At 41.1% G+C, this 16,946-nt stretch overlaps 1 protein-coding gene and 1 non-coding gene across 2 annotated transcripts; one reads left to right on the forward strand and one right to left on the reverse strand.

The window, feature by feature from the left end:
- The first annotated feature begins 1,885 nt into the window (after nucleotides 1-1,885).
- C19H17orf75 (chromosome 19 C17orf75 homolog) lies at nucleotides 1,886-14,515 on the forward strand. Its single transcript, XM_027516669.1, has 10 exons — nucleotides 1,886-2,196; nucleotides 3,023-3,103; nucleotides 5,262-5,387; nucleotides 6,320-6,463; nucleotides 6,852-6,909; nucleotides 8,376-8,495; nucleotides 9,267-9,331; nucleotides 9,482-9,618; nucleotides 10,443-10,546; nucleotides 12,173-14,515. Exons 1-10 carry the CDS (start codon nucleotides 2,075-2,077, stop codon nucleotides 12,386-12,388), a joined length of 1,173 nt encoding a protein of 390 aa, XP_027372470.1. The 5' UTR covers nucleotides 1,886-2,074; the 3' UTR covers nucleotides 12,389-14,515.
- Nucleotides 8,782-8,853, reverse strand: TRNAQ-UUG. The gene has a single exon. It is a non-coding gene; the product is annotated as a tRNA-Gln (tRNA).
- Nucleotides 14,516-16,946: the final 2,431 nt, after the last annotated feature.

Genomic DNA, 16,946 nt, shown 5'->3' on the forward strand with positions numbered 1-16,946 from the left:
GCATAAATAAATAAATAGAATTATCTTATTTTTTGTTTTAGGAAGAATGAATAAAATGCTTTTCTGCAACTAATGTCCTACTGCAGACCAGTTTGATCTCTTATCCAGGTTACTGTCACATTCTCTGACATGCCTCTCAGACTCCAATCCACTGTTCTCACTATTGAGCCAAAATGTTTTACAAAACTCAACTCTAACTCAGCTCCATACTTACTCTGTGACTGTGTAAATTACTTCAACTCCCCCACCCCACCCACATTTTTTTCTGGCTGCACCATGCCTCTTGGAGTGAAAGCATGAACCGCTAACCACAAAAAGGGAATTTTTTTGTAAGAGAGTTAGGAATAGAAGGAAAACAATATGAAGAGATATAGAAGACAACCTCCGTAAGTCAGGGAGAGAAACTTGGAACAGACTCTTTCCCCACAGCTCTCCAAAGGAACCCACCCGGCTGACAGCTTGACTTTGGACTTAAAATTGTAGAACTGTGGGACTATAAATTCTGTTGTTTAGGGAATTCCTTGGTGGTCCAGTGGTTAGGGCTCAGCACTTTTACTGTTGGGACCCCAAGGTGCACAGCCCTCCAAAAAAATAAATTTTGTTATTTAAACCACTCAGCCTTTGGTACTTTAACAGGAACCCTAGAAAACTGAAACACTTATATACAGAAAATTCTAAGGAATACATTTTTTAAAAACCTAGAGCTAATAAGAGTTCAGCAAAGTTCACAATACAAAATCAATATACAATATAATATTGTAAGGCAATTATCCTTCAATTAAAAAATAAAATTTTAAAACAAAGGTCAATATACAAGAATCAATTGTACTTCTATACACAAGCAACAGCAATCTGAAAAAGAATTTAAGAAAATTTCATTTATAATAGCATCAAAAAGAATAAAAATTTAACAAACATTCAGAACTTATACTCTGAAAAACCAAAATATTGTTGTAAGAAATTAAAGATCTAAAGAAGTGAAAACAACAAAAAAACCCTGAGATGAACTGTCCAAATAAATGGCTTTAAGACATAAATTTAGGTCAAGTCATCTTTAATTTTGTGGTCTTGAGTTCTTGAGTCAGTGGGTTTGAAAGCCACTCTGCCACTTATTAGGGCTTCCCAAGTGTTCCAGTAGTAAAGAATCTGCCTGCCAATATAGGAGATGCAAGAGATGCGAGTTCCATCCCTGGGTCAGGAAGATCCCCCTGGAGTAGAAAATGACAACTACTCCAGTGTTCTTGCCTAGAAAACTCCATGGACAGAGGAGCCTGGCGGGCAACAGTCCACAGGGTGACAAAGCGTGGGATATGACTGAGCACTGCCACGTACAACCTTATTTTCCAGTGGACAAGTCAAGTAATTCTAGCCTTGGCTTACTCTTCTGTCAAATGGGATAATAATAATATCTACCTCATGGGGTTGTGAGAATTAAATGAATAAGTATTTGTAAAGCACTTAGAAAAGTCCTCACACAGAAAATGCTTAATAAATGTTAACTACCATTTTTCTATATAAAGTTATGGGATGTAGGTGTACTTTATTATCTTTAATACGGTGATAAGGTAAAACGTGCAAGAAAAAGATGCCTAGGCGTTACAAAAATCTTTTCTTTTTTCTGACGTGACAAAATCTTAAAACTAATTCGGCAGTTTTTGAGCCGCATAGGGCACGGGCTAGGACAGAGGGTATAGCAGTGAACAAGATGGCATTCTAGTAGCAGAGACAGTAAACACATCTTGTCGGGGTGATAACTGGGATGAAGAATTAAGCAATACAAGGGGATAGGTTAGAGACTGATGCGACAGCAGTGGAGGTGCCAGGGGGATGTTTTGCATAGGGCAGTTAAGAAGTTGTCTCTGAGGAAGTGACGTTTCTGCACAGACCTGAATGATGTGAGAAAAAGAAGACAGAAAAATCAGGGGGCATTCCAGCTTTCTCGACTGAGAGCCCGGGAAACCAGCGGAACGCAGATGCGCGAGGGCCGGGAGCCGGACGAGCCCGGCCATAGAGGACTGTACGGTACCGGGGGAGCGGTTTGGCGGGGACGCACGGCCGCTCAGAGGCCGCCGCGATGCTCCCCTCCTTGCAGGAATCGCTGGATGGGGATGAAAAGGAGCTAGAGAGCAGCGAAGAGGGCGGCTCCGCCGAGGAGCCCAGCAGCCACTACTGTCTCTACAGCTACCGCGGAAGCAGGTGCAGCGCCCGGCCGCCCTTGTGGCCCCGCCCCGGCCCCGCCGCCCGGCCCCGCAGCCCACTCCGGGTTCCGCAGCTTGGCGGCTCCCAAACGCAGTCTTCTCCCCTCCCAGCCAAGGTCTCTGGCCCTCAGGGCCCTCCTCGCCTCACGCCATACTTCCCGGCCCCCAATCCTGGACTTTTGCGCCTGGTCCTCCCATGCCTCAGCGCTGTGTCCTTGACATCTTCTTAGCCCCTTCCTGTCACCTCTGCTTTTGTTTAGCGCAGTGCCTTGCACGCTCAATAAAGTCAATCCCCATCCCCCCTTTACTTCCTGTCATTGTCTCCCCGCTTTCCTCCGTCCCCACCCCTCTTCCCTCCCCCCACCTTCTGGTTACCGTCTGTCCTTGCTGCCTCTTCTCCCTCCTCCAGAGCCGACTTCCTGGGGCTCTTTTGGCCCTGTAAAGTCTTTTTGTTTTTGTTGGGGCTGCTTGTGGGATCTTGGTTCCCCCCGCAGTGGAAGTGCCGAGTCCTACTTGGACCACCCGGGAATTCCCTGTAAAGTGTGCATTTAAGAGAAAATTTCCTTGACATTTCTGGATATTTAATTTAGGCTTTCCTCTACCCTTTAAGTGGCCTGGAGAGAGAAGGGGCTCCTGTCAGCGCTGTTTTGTGGGGTTTCCCTGTCATTGAAGCTAGGCGGAGGAGGACGGGGTTCAAGTATTTCTACCTTGCAGCAGTTTTAGTGGTCTGTTTGCCCCCTTCCTTGCTTGCTGGGGGAGGGAGGGCATACTCCACTTGACTTAGAGCCCATAGTTCATAACTGAATTGGTTTTGTGGCGAGCAGATTGGCACAGCAGCGAGCGGACAGCGATGATGGAAGCCCAGGTGGCACAAATGCAGAAAGTCCCTCTGGTGATGATTTCAGGTAAAAACAGCTTGGCCTTAAGCCGTGTATGTGCTTTTCTCCTAAGGACATCTCTGGCATGCAGATGTCAGTGGGTACCTTATCTGCCCTCAGCTTTCCCTAACGAAACCATCAAGCCCCCTTCACCCCTAGGAACCTCATCTTATTGTCCTTTATTCATTTATTCAAGGCTGGGGCAGAGCCACATACCGTGGTGATTAGCACCATGTTGATTAGGCAGACAGTTATTCTGAGCTTCTTGATTGGAACTCCAGTAAATATTCAATATCATATGAGTATCAAAAAATTTAAAAAAAAAATTTAAAATCCTCCTCTCCCTACCCCCCCCCCATTGAATACCCTTTCATAGCTCTGCTGCTGCATACTGCAGTGTCAACTCCAAGCCAGCAGTGATTGCTGTCTCTTTTGTTCATTGATGTCTCCGTGCCTAGAACCTTGAGTGGTAGGTACTTGGCATAGGGTCGATGTTTAATATATATTTACTAAGGGAAGGAATGAATGAACCTCAACACTTGATGCAAAGTAGGATATAGTACAAAAATATTATGTTCACCGAGAGGCTGGATGATGGATGATTTAAGAAATTTTTCAGGTGCTGTAACAGTATTGTGGTTATAGATACATACATATATATTTTTTAAATCCTCATTTTTTAGAGATATGTAATGAGAAGTTTAGGGATGAAATAATATGATGCCTGGAACTTGCTTCAAAATAAGTATGGGACTTAAGAGAACAAACTTATGGTTCGCCAGAAGGGAAGGACTGGGGGAAGGGATAATTAGGGAGTTTGGGATGGACATGTAATCACTGCTATATTTAAAATGTTTAACCGACAAGGACCTACTGTAGAGGACATGGAACTCTGCTTAATGTTATGTGGCAGCCTGGACAGGAAGGGAGTTTGGGGGAGAATGGATACATGTGTGTGTATGGCTGAGTCCCTTTGCTATTGACCTGAAGCTATCACAGTGTTGTTTGTTAATCGGCTATACCCCAATACAAAATCAAAAGTGTAAAAACAAAAAAGTCCAAAATAAGTCTGGGAGGTGGAGGGTATGGACAACATGGGAGTACAGATGAAAATAAAATGTTTTATAATTTTTATTGGAATATAATTGACTTACAATGTTGTGTTGGTTTCAGGTGTACAGCGAAGTGACTCAGTTTTGCATATACGTACATCCACTCTGTTTTAGATTCTTTTCCCATATAGGCCATTACAGAGTATTGAGTTCCCAGTGCTATACGTAGGTCCTATACCTACGTTGGTCATGTAGGTTGGTTGGTACATGTAGGTTCGTTATATTATTCTTTCTACTTTTCAGTGTTTGAAATTTTCCTTAATGTGGAACCAAAGATGTGAGGCATATTGGGTTCATATTCTCTGTTGGGAAGTTTGGTGATGGAAAATCTTCTTACATATTCAAATTATAGTTTCTGTTTATATTCTAATCTCAACCAAACTGAAATGTGTGTGTCTAGGTCATAAAAAATCACTGAGCTGGTGTGTTTATTCATGGGCAGTGGGTAGTTGGAGGTTTGAGGGAAGAAGAGGAGGCATGAAATAGTAGAAGATGTGAGTGGACCAGGAGATGGCATGAGAGCTGGGCAGCGGTCAGGGCCCGCTGGTGGCTGGTGGTCATTGATTTCAAATGAGACTAGCCACTGTGGTGGTGGGCTTTTGTCCAGCCACATTCAGCTGCACAGGGGCAGGTGCAGACTAGGTAGAGAACTGGACTAAGCAGGGCTGAAGCTTTGCTAAGCAAATACCAGGAGGCGAAAACAAAGGGGTTGAATGAGAATGTATGCGGGGCGGTGATCGTAATGACTGGCCGTGGAATTTAAGCTGGGTAAGGAGAGGGGAGGTGAGGATGAGAAACTTGAGGTTACTGTGAAAAAGAGGTAAGGTCAGTGGGTTTGAGGGGTCCCAGTGGAGTCATAATACTAAAGAAAATGAGCTAGAAAGGTAGGACTACTTTAAACAGATGAGGCAGATCGTACTTGGTGACATACATCCCTAGAAGCCTCACCAACAGGACCCAAACAGAAAGCTCTGCCGAGTCCTTAGTGAGGGCTTTTAGCAATGTCCTGTCTGACTTACTGGGTATAAATGCAGAGTCCACTGCTAAGGAACATGTGTCTTTCATTTGTCAAGCCTCTCCTTAGTGGATACTAATCTACCATCTGAAGTGGAGCCAGAGCTACGCAGTTTCATCGCGAAGCGTCTTTCTAAGGGAGCAGTCTTTGAAGGGCTGGGTAATGTTGCAGCTGTAGAGCTGAGGTAAGTGTAAAATGTGCTGTGTCCTGAGGTTTTATTTCTGAGCTAAATATGGGAAGCGATGAGAAACTCCAAAAGATCAACTCTGGCTAGACCTGCAAAGTTCATCTTTGTTTCCTGGCAGCTGAGCCGTGGGCCTCACACACACACACACACACACACACACACACTTTTGAGGAATGAAATTAACTGAATGGCAGAGACCCTTCCTCCTAAGGGTACATATTTAGTCTTGTACTTGGGAGAAATGAGCTCATTACCAAAACTGAAATTGTACACTGTACAGTTGTAAAGGGCTTTCACAAGCTTCAATGCCATTCTCCTTACAAAGGGGTGATAAAGCATATACTCTTACTTCCTATTTCAGATGAGGAAATAAACTCAGAGAAGTTAAGTTCCTAAGGCCAGTCACATTGATGGAATTCAGGCTTAAATATAGGTGTCCTTGGTTGAATTCCAGCCATCTTTCCATTACACCCCTTGATTGTAGTTCACTTCAGACCATGATATTGGCATTGAGTCCCTTCAGGAGTATGAGGCCACATCCCAAAGGTAAGACCACAGGGTCAACACTTCACATCCTCCTGGAGCTTCAGTGATTCGTGTATGTTTATGGGAGGGAAAACACAGATAAACCATGTAAACATGGGTAAACCGTGAACAAGAGTGGAATTTGTATGAATTTTTCACATAAGACAGAAGAATTCAAAGAAATTCTGTGTTTGTTAGGTGCTGCTTTAGCTAAAGCCCATTACGATGAAGGTTCACTTTCGTCTGTTGTTACCAGTAAACCAAGGAGAAGTCTGGGAAGCTCTAAATTACAGAGCAGTCTAACGATATTGCCAGATCAGGATGACCAGCACTCAGAGAAGCCTACAAAACAACATACATGAGTTGTCAAAAGAATGCATTTTAGCTTTTTCTTTCTTTTCTAGAATTCCAGGTTACCGAGTCGGTTGTTATTACTGCCTTTTCCAGCAAGAAAAACTGCTTCCCCAAACAGCATCAACGGACTCTGAGCAGAAGTCTTCAGAGTATGTGGTCTGTTTTTTAGGAGGGTCTGAAAAAGGACTTGAGCTATATCCTTTCTTTGGTCTCTGAGGATATCAGGAAGGAAATGCTGGCAGGCAAGTGGAGGATTATCACTACCAACCCCCGAAAAGCCTTTCTACCTCTTATGCATTAACTTCAATCTCATACCTTCATACAACCAGTTTGTCTTCACTTGTTTTTATCATGAATTTATTTATTTTTGGCCACTCGGCTTGTGTGATCTTGGTTCCCCAACCAGGGATTGAAACTGAGCTCTTAGGTGGTGAGAGCATGGAGTACTAACCACTGGTCTGCCAAGAAATTCCCATATCGTGGCTTGTTTTAACCAACAGATATTTAAGAGATTTTCCTATTATCCATTGAGAGATAAAACCCTGTCTTGATTCATCCTTTATCACTTCCTTAAGAACATACTTTCAGGCTTGAATTGGACAAATACATTCAAGGGCTGAAAAATAACATGAACTGTGAGGTAAGACAATTGCATTAATATTTTTAAAGACCCAAATGACTAACATTATGTGACTGCTGTTCTTATCAAAGCATCCAGGTGGGCACAGACACTTAAATTCTGAAAATGTGCTACTTTGTGGGCTAGTAGGAAAGTGCTGTTAAGAGGAGCAAGGGACACAGTGCTCTAAGTTTCACAAGACTGCTTGTGATGTTTTGTATCTATGAAAAATTCAATCCATTAAGTTCAAAGGTATACGGTCACATGCCAATCAAGGAAGAAGATGCTGCTTTCCTGATTTCTAGACATAGGATTTATACTCTGGACAGAACTAATGGCTTATGAAGCCGCTGGCACCAGAGACATGCTGTGCAACGGGATGACTGTCCTTGAACTCAACCTCAAAGATGTTTAGAAACATCCTGTTATTCATTAATCGATCTTTTGTGAATTAGATACATCCATATTGATTCCTTTATCCATACCTTTTAAATACTGTGCGTTTGGTTTGTTGGAGTTAAGTATAACTCATAAATTTTCTACCCATTACAGGTGGTAATAATTCCTTTTCCTTGTCATGCCTGTGCTTACAAGGCAGTACAGAGGGGAATGACAGCATCGGAGTGAGCCAGGGATACAAGCAAGTCTAGGGTAGCCGCTCTCCCAGGATGGGGTGCTCCCACCAGTCCCTAGGGAGCAGCAGAGCCAGGGAAGCTGGATGAGCTCCTGGCAGTGTGTCCGACCACACCGGAGTGGGCTTGAGCACTTTGATGTGTTGACCTCTGTCCTTCCCTGTTCGCTTTCAAATGTTAGTGAGCTGTCTGCGTTCCTTCAGTCATTCAACAGGCCCTTTATAAGCTCATCCATGGATGTTTCGGAAACTGTACCAGATGCTTGGGGAGATGAGGATTTTTTTTCCTCCCCTTAAAGAGTTTTATTCATTAATTTTTGGAGATAAGGATTATTAAGAGAGTATCTCTGGGAGTTCACAGCACAGTGGGAGGAGATGGACATGTAAATGCCCTAACTCCTTTCAGTGAAGAAATAGCATAGAACCCTATTAAGTCAGTTTCTTCATTTTATTTTTTATTTTTTTAGTTTCTTCATTTTATATAATGCATGTTTTAGTGTGTTTTTTTTTTAAATGCAGTACTGAATTAATCCCCTCTCTGCCTAACAAGCCCAGCAAAGTTATATCACAATTCCTTTTTTTGTTTTTTGGCTATACCTCTCTGCTTGTGGGATCTTAGTTCCCCAACCAGGGATTGAACCCAGGTGCCTGGCAATGAAGGGCAGAGTCCTAACCACTGAACTGCCAGGAAATTCCTACAATTCCTTTTGTTTTAATTGGTGGCATTAGCTTAAAAAAGAAGGAGGTGTTGGTCCCCATTTCTTTTCACTGCCAAGAGTATCATGAAGAAAATGTTAAGTGTATTAATTAAGGTGAAGGCTTAGATCAAAGCAAATGACATTCTCTCTTAATCTAGGAAAGTGGTGGGGAGAACCACATCCAGTCTTACCTGAGCAGCTGGTTTGCAGATGTTGTTTGCCCCATCCAAAGGGTGGTCCATCTCTTTCAGGAGAAGCTCACCTTTCTGCTACATGCTGTAAGTATTGCCCAAACGAAGGTATTTCCTTCATTGAGGATCACTTTGGCGTAGTTTGGTTTACTTAAAGACATACTTATTTTCTCTGAACATTACTTATTACTTCCACCTGCCCTCTGAATATTCATTCAGACTATGCTTGCAATAAGGATACACCGCACTCTGTTTACACAGATCCAGAAAGTTACACTACGAAGGTAGAGTTGCGAATACTATCTTCTAATACAATAAAACATTTTAATCACTTTTTCTTTTTGGCTGTGCCATACGGCTTACAGAAACTCAGTTCCCTAACCAGGTATTGAACCCGGGCCACAGCAGTCAAAGTGTTGAATCCTAACCACTAGACTACCAGGGAATTCTCTAAAATAATTACTTTTTGAAGTGATGTGGGAGACATGTGATTTCTAAAACAATTTGAAGAGGAAAATGGAAATCCAAAGTAATTTTTAACTATATAAAAATGCCCAAATAAAATATTTAATAGAATATCTGGACAGTGGGGAAGGCTTGAGTAAGTGGCCAGGTTTTTCATTTTTCATGTGGTGGGTGGATGCAGCTGAGCCTGGACAGCCCCTCAAGCCCAGGTAGTAAGGCTAGGTTCCCGACCATCAGTGAGCAGCTGAACACAGCTCTGGAGAGCTCCGGGGCGGTGTCCAGCAAACATGGTCTGGTGCGGTGGTTGTTGGGGGAGGCGACATTTAGTCACTAGCTGCTCTGCAAGGAAAATTGGCATACGTGTATCAACTGGGCGTTATTTTTCTCTCATAGGCTCTGAGTTATACTCCTGTTGAGGTTAAAGGATCAGATGAAAAAACAAAGAGAGACATTCACAGGTAAAGAACAGTTTTGCAAAGAGAGCACCTTTTTCTCAGCCAGTCTGATATTTCTGTTTTGAACTCCCCCACCACGGAATGCAGAATGAATTTGCTTTCTCCCTCCCATCCTGTAATATACTTTGTGGAAAAAGATTGTATGTGTGGCAGGTTTCTGAGCGTGGCTAGTCTCCAAGGCCTTATTCACGAAGGCACCATGACATCCTTGTGCATGGCCATGACGGAGGAGCAGCAGAAGTCTGTGATCATCGACTGCAGCAGCTCCCAGCCTCAGTTCCACAATGCAGGTGAGCCACAACCCTGGGAACAGCCTTGTCAATCACTGTTTTCACACGGACAACAAATGACGCAAAGTTATCCTCCCTGCCCTGTGCAGTTTTACATGTTTATCCCCAAATCGCCAAAAACAAGAGCATTTCTAGAAACATGGAAATCATGACATGCCTAGCAATTCTACTCCTAGGTATATAGAGAAACTCTTATGTATGTACACAAGGAGACAAATACAAGACGTTCATAAGGGCACTGTTTGCAAGGAAAGAACTGAAAGCAACTCAAGTGTCTGTCAACAGGAGAACTGCTAAGCTGTTATACTCATACAGTAGAATACTATACAGCCGTGACAGCGAGTGAAGTAGAGCTATATCTCTCCGTATAGCATCCAAACATACTATATAGTGAAAGAGCTGTTAAAGAAAAGTACAGTTTTAACATGCAAATTTTTTTACACTATATAGGGCTTAGAGATAAAGTATGTGGCAAAGGTTTAAAGAAAGACATGGGCATGATAATCCTTTCTGATGGGAAAATAGGGGGATGCAGCTAGGAAGATGCATGTGGGAGCTTCGACCAGTTTGGTATTTCTTAGCCAGGTGGTGAGTTAAGGTTTTTTTAGACCAATATAGAAGCCTTAAATAATTCACTATAAGTGTTTTTATAAATGAGGAAAGAATATTGTGATGTATACGAATATTGAATCCTTGTGCTGTGCACTTGAAATTTATATAATGTTACATGGTTCAATTATACCTCAATTTAAAAAAGAAAATAGAAAGGAAGAATAAATGTCTTGTGATGTTACTTTTATTCATTTTTCTAAAATATTTTATAGGGAGCAACCGGTTTTGTGAGGATTGGATGCAGGCTTTTATGAATGGTGCTGAAGGAGGTAACCCTTTTCTTTTTCGACAAGTCCTGGAGAACTTTAAACTAAAGGTAACTAATTGGCTGTGTGCCAAGTGCCACATATAATCTTTGTCACAAAGTTTAGTTAGTACCAGTGACCAGGAAACAAATCTGCTTCACAGCTATAATGTCTGTTAACTAGAACACTTTCAAAACTATAATCCTCAATTTCCATTTATACCAATAGCATTGAAAGTGCCAGTTTCCCCAAACCCAGACACCACCGGGTATCTAAACTTTTCGTCTTTGCCAGCCTGACAGGTGACACTGGTATATCACTATTTTTATTTGTATGTAAAAATTTCAATTTGTTTCAACCAAAACCAAAACAGTCCACCCATTTCTCCCACTCCCTATCTGCTGCCTCTGTACTCTGAGTCCATGAGTTGTTTTTTATATATTTATATAAAAATATATATATATTTGGATTCCACATGTAGATGTCTTTCTCTGTAGAACCTGTTTCGCTTAGCATGAAGCCCTTGTTGGCAGATCTCATTCTTCTGTTTACTGGCTGAGTGGTATTCCATTGTGTGTATATACCACAGTTTGTCCATTCACCCATCAGTTGACACTTGGGTTGTTTCCATGTCTTGGCTGTTGTTGGTGATGCTTCAGGGAACATGGCACTGCAGATATCTTTCTGAGTAGGTGCTTTGGTTTTCTTCAGAGAGATGTCCAGAAGGAGCATTGCTGGATGGTATTTTTTTCATTTGGATTATTACCTTAATGTATATTCCCAAAAGTGGGATTACCAAGTCAAGGGTTTTAATGTTTTGGTTTCTATTACAAATTGCCAGCTTGCAGTTCAAAAAAAATAGGAACAAATTACAGAATGTTCAGCAATGTGTATGGGTTTTCTATGCAGAACCTAATATAACAGTTTTTTATCAGTCTTATTTATTTTTATTACTTTAATGTTGGCACTCCATAGCTATTCAAATCTGTCTTTAATTATTATTCAGGCTGAACATTTTTTCATGTTCGTTTAGTATTAGCAAATAAACAGAAAGACATTTTGATGGAGCAGATGTATCCACTATGATATAGTGACATTAGAAATAGTAAAGGCAATACTAATGAAAGGTATTACCTGTCATTCTTTATATATAAACACTATCTTTATATTTTTTGATGAATTGTCAAGTAAAGTCCAAGTTTTAACCACAAATTTGCTTATTCTGTGTTTTTGCACTGTAAGCCTTATTCATAATAATTAAAATGATGTTCTAATTTTTGAAAAACAAACAAGAGCTAGAATCTTCCAAAGGTATTTATAGTTTTCAGTGGCCTCTGTGTATGTATCATTGCATTTCCAATAAATTGAATTGAATGCTTGCTTATATTTTAGGGACATCCGTCTTATAATTTACGGCATATCTTAGTTGGGAAGCACAAAAAACGTAGTTCCATGCCTAAAAGTTCAGAATTTTGTTGGGGAGGCATGTTGTCACCTTATTTAGGAGATTTGTATTTTTACTTTATGTCAAAGATTTTGTTGTATCAAGGGCAAAGCATATTAGCAATTAAAATATTTGAAATAAAAGGCAAACATTTCATTCACATATAGTTGAGTTCTCAGCTGGATAGGAGATCTTTTTCAAGCTTCATTATTATCTCACTGAACACATAGTTAACTGGGTAATCTTTTTCTAGGCCATACAAGACACAAATAATTTGAAGAGATTTATCCGGCAGGCAGAAATGAATCATTATGCTTTGTTTAAATGTTACATGTTCCTAAAGAACTGTGGTAGTGGAGATATCCTTTTGAAGATTGTTAAAGTGGAACACGAAGAAATGCCTGAAGCCAAAAATGTGGTAGCTGTCCTCGAGGAATTTATGAAAGAAGCTGCTGCCCAGAGTTTTTGATGACGTATTTGGAGATGATTGTATTGTGAAGTCCTGCAAGCCGTGGTGTTTAAAACTGTGGTAGTTTGGTAACTGTCATAGGATTGCTATTTCAGATTATTTGAAAACACATTATAGATTTTCTCATTTTGTATCTTCAAGATTAAACCCAATTAGATGTATAAATCTGAGGCACATCTTCACAGTCATAGATAGATGTATGTTAGAACTGTGAAATTTTTACATTGCTGGTCCCATAACTTCTAGCTTCAGGGAATTGTTGCTTAAAACCTTCAGAGGTGATTTTGTAGCTTCTCTGAGGATTTTGCAGTATTTAGCAACTTTCCCTCCCAGAAAAATCATAATACTTCTTTCCCAAGGTATTGTTGTTGTTTAGTCGCTGACTCATGTCTGACTCTTTTGGTGACCCCATGGACTGCAACCCACCAGACTCCTCTGTCCATGGATATTGAAGTGGGTTGCCATTTCCTTCTCCAGGGGATCTCCTTGACCCAGGGATCAAACCCTCGTCTCCTGTGTTGGCAGGCAGATTCTTTACCACTGAGCCACAGGGAATCCCTCAATGTACTATAGCTTCTTTCAAAAAACTTATTCCTAGTTTTAGGACAGATTAACACCATGCCACCATTTCAAAGACAGATCTCTGCATCCTGTGGGTGCTTGATGGATTTTTTTTGTCTGATTGATAATGGCATGGATGATGAAGGCAGCTTTTATGTCAATATGCAAATAAATCATGAGTGTGTAAGGAATTAAATGAACTTTAAAAATAGGTGCACTAGCTTCAAGATAAGATATTATCTCTGATGGAAAGCTACTGCAGAAATGGCCCCATCACTTTTCTTCATTCTTTTGTTCACAGGTATTTGCCAAGAGCCTATAATTTCTCTTTTTCTTTTATATGAAAATGCTGGAGTTTTTAAATGGAGTGTTAAAAAAGAAACAAAGTACATCAGTTTTACAAGCAAACAAAATAAAGAACTCGCACAGAGATTCTTCACATTGATTTTAGTTTTCTGTACACGTGTTACAAGCCTTATATTGTTTTACTCTGAATCAACTGAAAGTGCCCTGCGTTAGAGCCACTGATAATTCCCATGGAAGCCAACTATAGCTACACACATATGACTGCAGTTTGTTCTGCATAGCTCTTTAATAAATCCATTTGATAATGATTTTTGTTTGGAAGATCAGAAGTCTTCTGTTCTCACTGCCCTCAGGATGCTCAGAGGAACAGAAGCCCGTAAAACTCCTCTCCTAAACTCATCTAAATTCACATTAAGTGCTGAGTTTTAACTTTCAAGATAACTGACAACGGCCTTCTGCTTTTTCTTCTACAGAAACCTAGAGACATGACTCACTGAGCCATTTCTTTTCTTTAATGGGAAATACAATTCAGGATCCTCATAAAGGCTTTCATATAGTTTTAAACTTTAATAACTTGGATTGTAGTCAGTGTAGAAAAAAATCCAAGTACCATCTTTTTTATAGCATTCACAATGACTATGGGAAATTTTATGGTACAACCCTTGAATCTGACTTTTTCTAAGGTAGGGTTGCCCACTTGGAAATCAGTTTTTTAAATAAATAACATTAGGACATCAACATTTTGAGTCTGGAAAATATGTTTTTCATTTTCAAATTCACATATCATTCAAGAGTCCATGTTGTAAATAGCATTTAAAAGCAAATATATTACCTGCTTCAAGTCATTTATGGATAGAGTCAAGGCATAATTACATATTCTTTATATGTACTTTTATATATATTTTTGGTAATGTAGGCTCATGACATCACAGTTATATACAATACAGTCTTATTTTAAAGTGTGTGTATATCACTGCTGTAGACAAGGAAAATAGTGATATGGAGCTGACTGTCTTGTGGGCCGTGAGAAGAAACTCAGAGTTTGTGACCAAAAACATGTATTATATTCAAATTTTAATAAGCTAATATATTAACTTTCAAAGTTTTAAAAAGCATTTGTTAAGTGTGGAATACATTGTGTATTATTTGTGTGCTATACACACAGGAAATGTATGTTTGTCATGGATCAAAAATGGTCTCAATTTACCTGTAATTATATTTATTATAATAACAATAAAACTTAGCTTCTCAGCAACACAGTCATTTTTATTCAGTGAGCTCAATTCTCCAGTCTGACATTTTTATTAATTCACAGCAAGTTTTGAGGGAAATTATACTTGTTTGGCTAAGGAATTTGTTGAAAAAAATCAAATTGCCTGCTAGGAGACATCTTTCTGCAACCTGCAGGAGGCATTAGGCAGACTATATGAGCAGTTTCCATCACAGTGTTTTATTCATCGTCCAGTACGCTTACACCTGTCTAATTCAATGGCCCGACTCAATTCTTTTCACTCTCATTCATTATTAACCATGACAGAATGCCTGTCCTTTACCAGAGGAGTACTTACACCAAATGCCAGGAAAGCCTGCAAGCGTCTCAGAAATAAGATTCAGTTACCAGGACTACCTTTCTCCTAACCATGAGTCTTCTCTGTCATGGAAACCCCACTGGCTTCAACGAAGTCTTTCCACTTGGAGGCCTAAGAGGGCAGCTCCAGTCCTATACCTGCTAAACTTCTGAAATGTGCCTCACAGACTTCATATCTCTCTAAGTTGGCGGAAATGCTAGATTTCAGAAGTCAGGGTTGGTGGGGCAGTGATAGGGAGCAGTAATGAATTGATAGCTGTGAGTTTTCTTGTGAACTACTTCTGGGAGGGCTGACAAAGTGGAGATCCTGTTAAGTGAACACCAAGCAAATACGCCAAGGTTCAGGACTGTGACCAGATGGCCCCAGGTCAAGGGCAACAAGACTGGATCTTTAAACAAACGCCCTGACACTTCTACAAACTTAAGTGTCCTTAAAGTTCTATACAAACACCCGAGGGCTGAGCACAGGAACTTTGGAACCAGGCCGTCTTGGCTGCGATCCTACTGGCAAGTTACTGAACTTCTCTAGGCTGTCCCTTCGTGGGTAGATATGGGTGTACTTATACCCACTTCAAGTAGCTGTGCAATTAAATAAGACTGAAAGTGCCTCGCCCAGTGCCCAGGCACAGAGTAGGTACCCACTAAGTGGTCTGTATAATTACCCTATTATCAGTTTTAAGTTATAGGAAGAATGAGAAGCTGGTGGAAGGGAGGAAGCAAGAGTGAAGAGCAGAGTGGTAGGAGGTCAGAGGCAAAGCTGGTTTAACGACTGCCGGCTGCCAGGGAGCTTACCTTTGGGAACCGAGTCCCAGGACCACGGCTGCTGACAGGACTCTGTTCCCCACACTCCAAACAGATCCTAGATCTTGAGCCTGAACCATGCCCTAAAATTTGCTCTGGGATGACTTCTGCCATCCCAGAAAGCATGTAGAAATATTTCTAAATGATACACAAGAAACTGATGTGAAAACATGATCAGAAACAACTCCCATACCCTGAATTTTAACAGGGTAGTTTAATCCTCCACTGAAAGCTGTGAATGGCCAAACCACATACACTGCCATTAGCTTAGAGAAACTGGTGAGAATGGTTTCTCAGGCTTCACCCACTCAAAGCCCACTTGATTATTAAACATACCAAGCACCAGACTACCTTTAACATTTGCTCTCCTCTTATTTTTCCCCTTCTGTAAGTGAACTGTCCATGCTCTTTTACCCCAAGGACATTCCTATTTCTTTTTTAGGATCAGGGTGCTGACAGCCCCTAGAAAGACCTAGGGACTTGCCAGGTGGTCCAGCGGTTAAGACTCCATGCTCCCAATGCAGAGGGTATGGGTTCAATCCCTAGTCAGGGAACTAAGATCCTGCATGACAAGAAAGAAAAGACCTAAAGACTAGGCTATTGGGGTAATGAAGGAAGTATCTAGGATATTTTGAAGAAGACTCATCCAATAATAATAGAATATTAAGCTCTCTCTGGGGTACAGTGTAAGAGTGGAAGGGGAAGGCCAGGCACCCACCAGGACAGCTGGCACAGAGGTTCATGACCTGAAACCCTAGATGAGTTTCCTTATTCATAGCCCTTTTCCTCTAAATTATACATAGAATTGTCTATCTGTGCATTTTTATGGGAAGAATAATCATAGCTTCCATCAACCACTCAAAAGAACTGTATTCAAGAAAGGCTAAGAACTACCAAGCCGGAAAGACCAGTGCTGAGCACGGATGCCCCATCCGTACAGCATACATCACAGACCCACCCCCACTGTTGGCCACCCTCTCTGCCTCCCCAACCCTAACCCAGACCGAGATGAAACAGGCTCCAGTGCCAGCCCTTCCCAAGTAACTGGTGAAACTGGTGAGAATAACTGTATAACCAATGACTTAAAGAAAAAAAAATCTTTAATGGAATCTGTGCTCAAATAATATGTTACAACAAAAATATACAGAATGTACACGATACAAAAATATTTAGAAACAAACACTGCAGCTTGTGGCTTTTTTTTTTCCCACCTACTCCAGTCCTGGGGGCAGGGAGACAGGTGTTGGGCTGGGCAGTTTTTTAAGGCAGAGGAATATTGGAGCTTTCCGGCCAGCACTGGGA

The sequence above is a fragment of the Bos indicus x Bos taurus genome, chromosome 19 (genome assembly GCF_003369695.1).
Source record: "Bos indicus x Bos taurus breed Angus x Brahman F1 hybrid chromosome 19, Bos_hybrid_MaternalHap_v2.0, whole genome shotgun sequence".
In the NCBI taxonomy this organism is placed as follows: domain Eukaryota; kingdom Metazoa; phylum Chordata; class Mammalia; order Artiodactyla; family Bovidae; genus Bos; species Bos indicus x Bos taurus.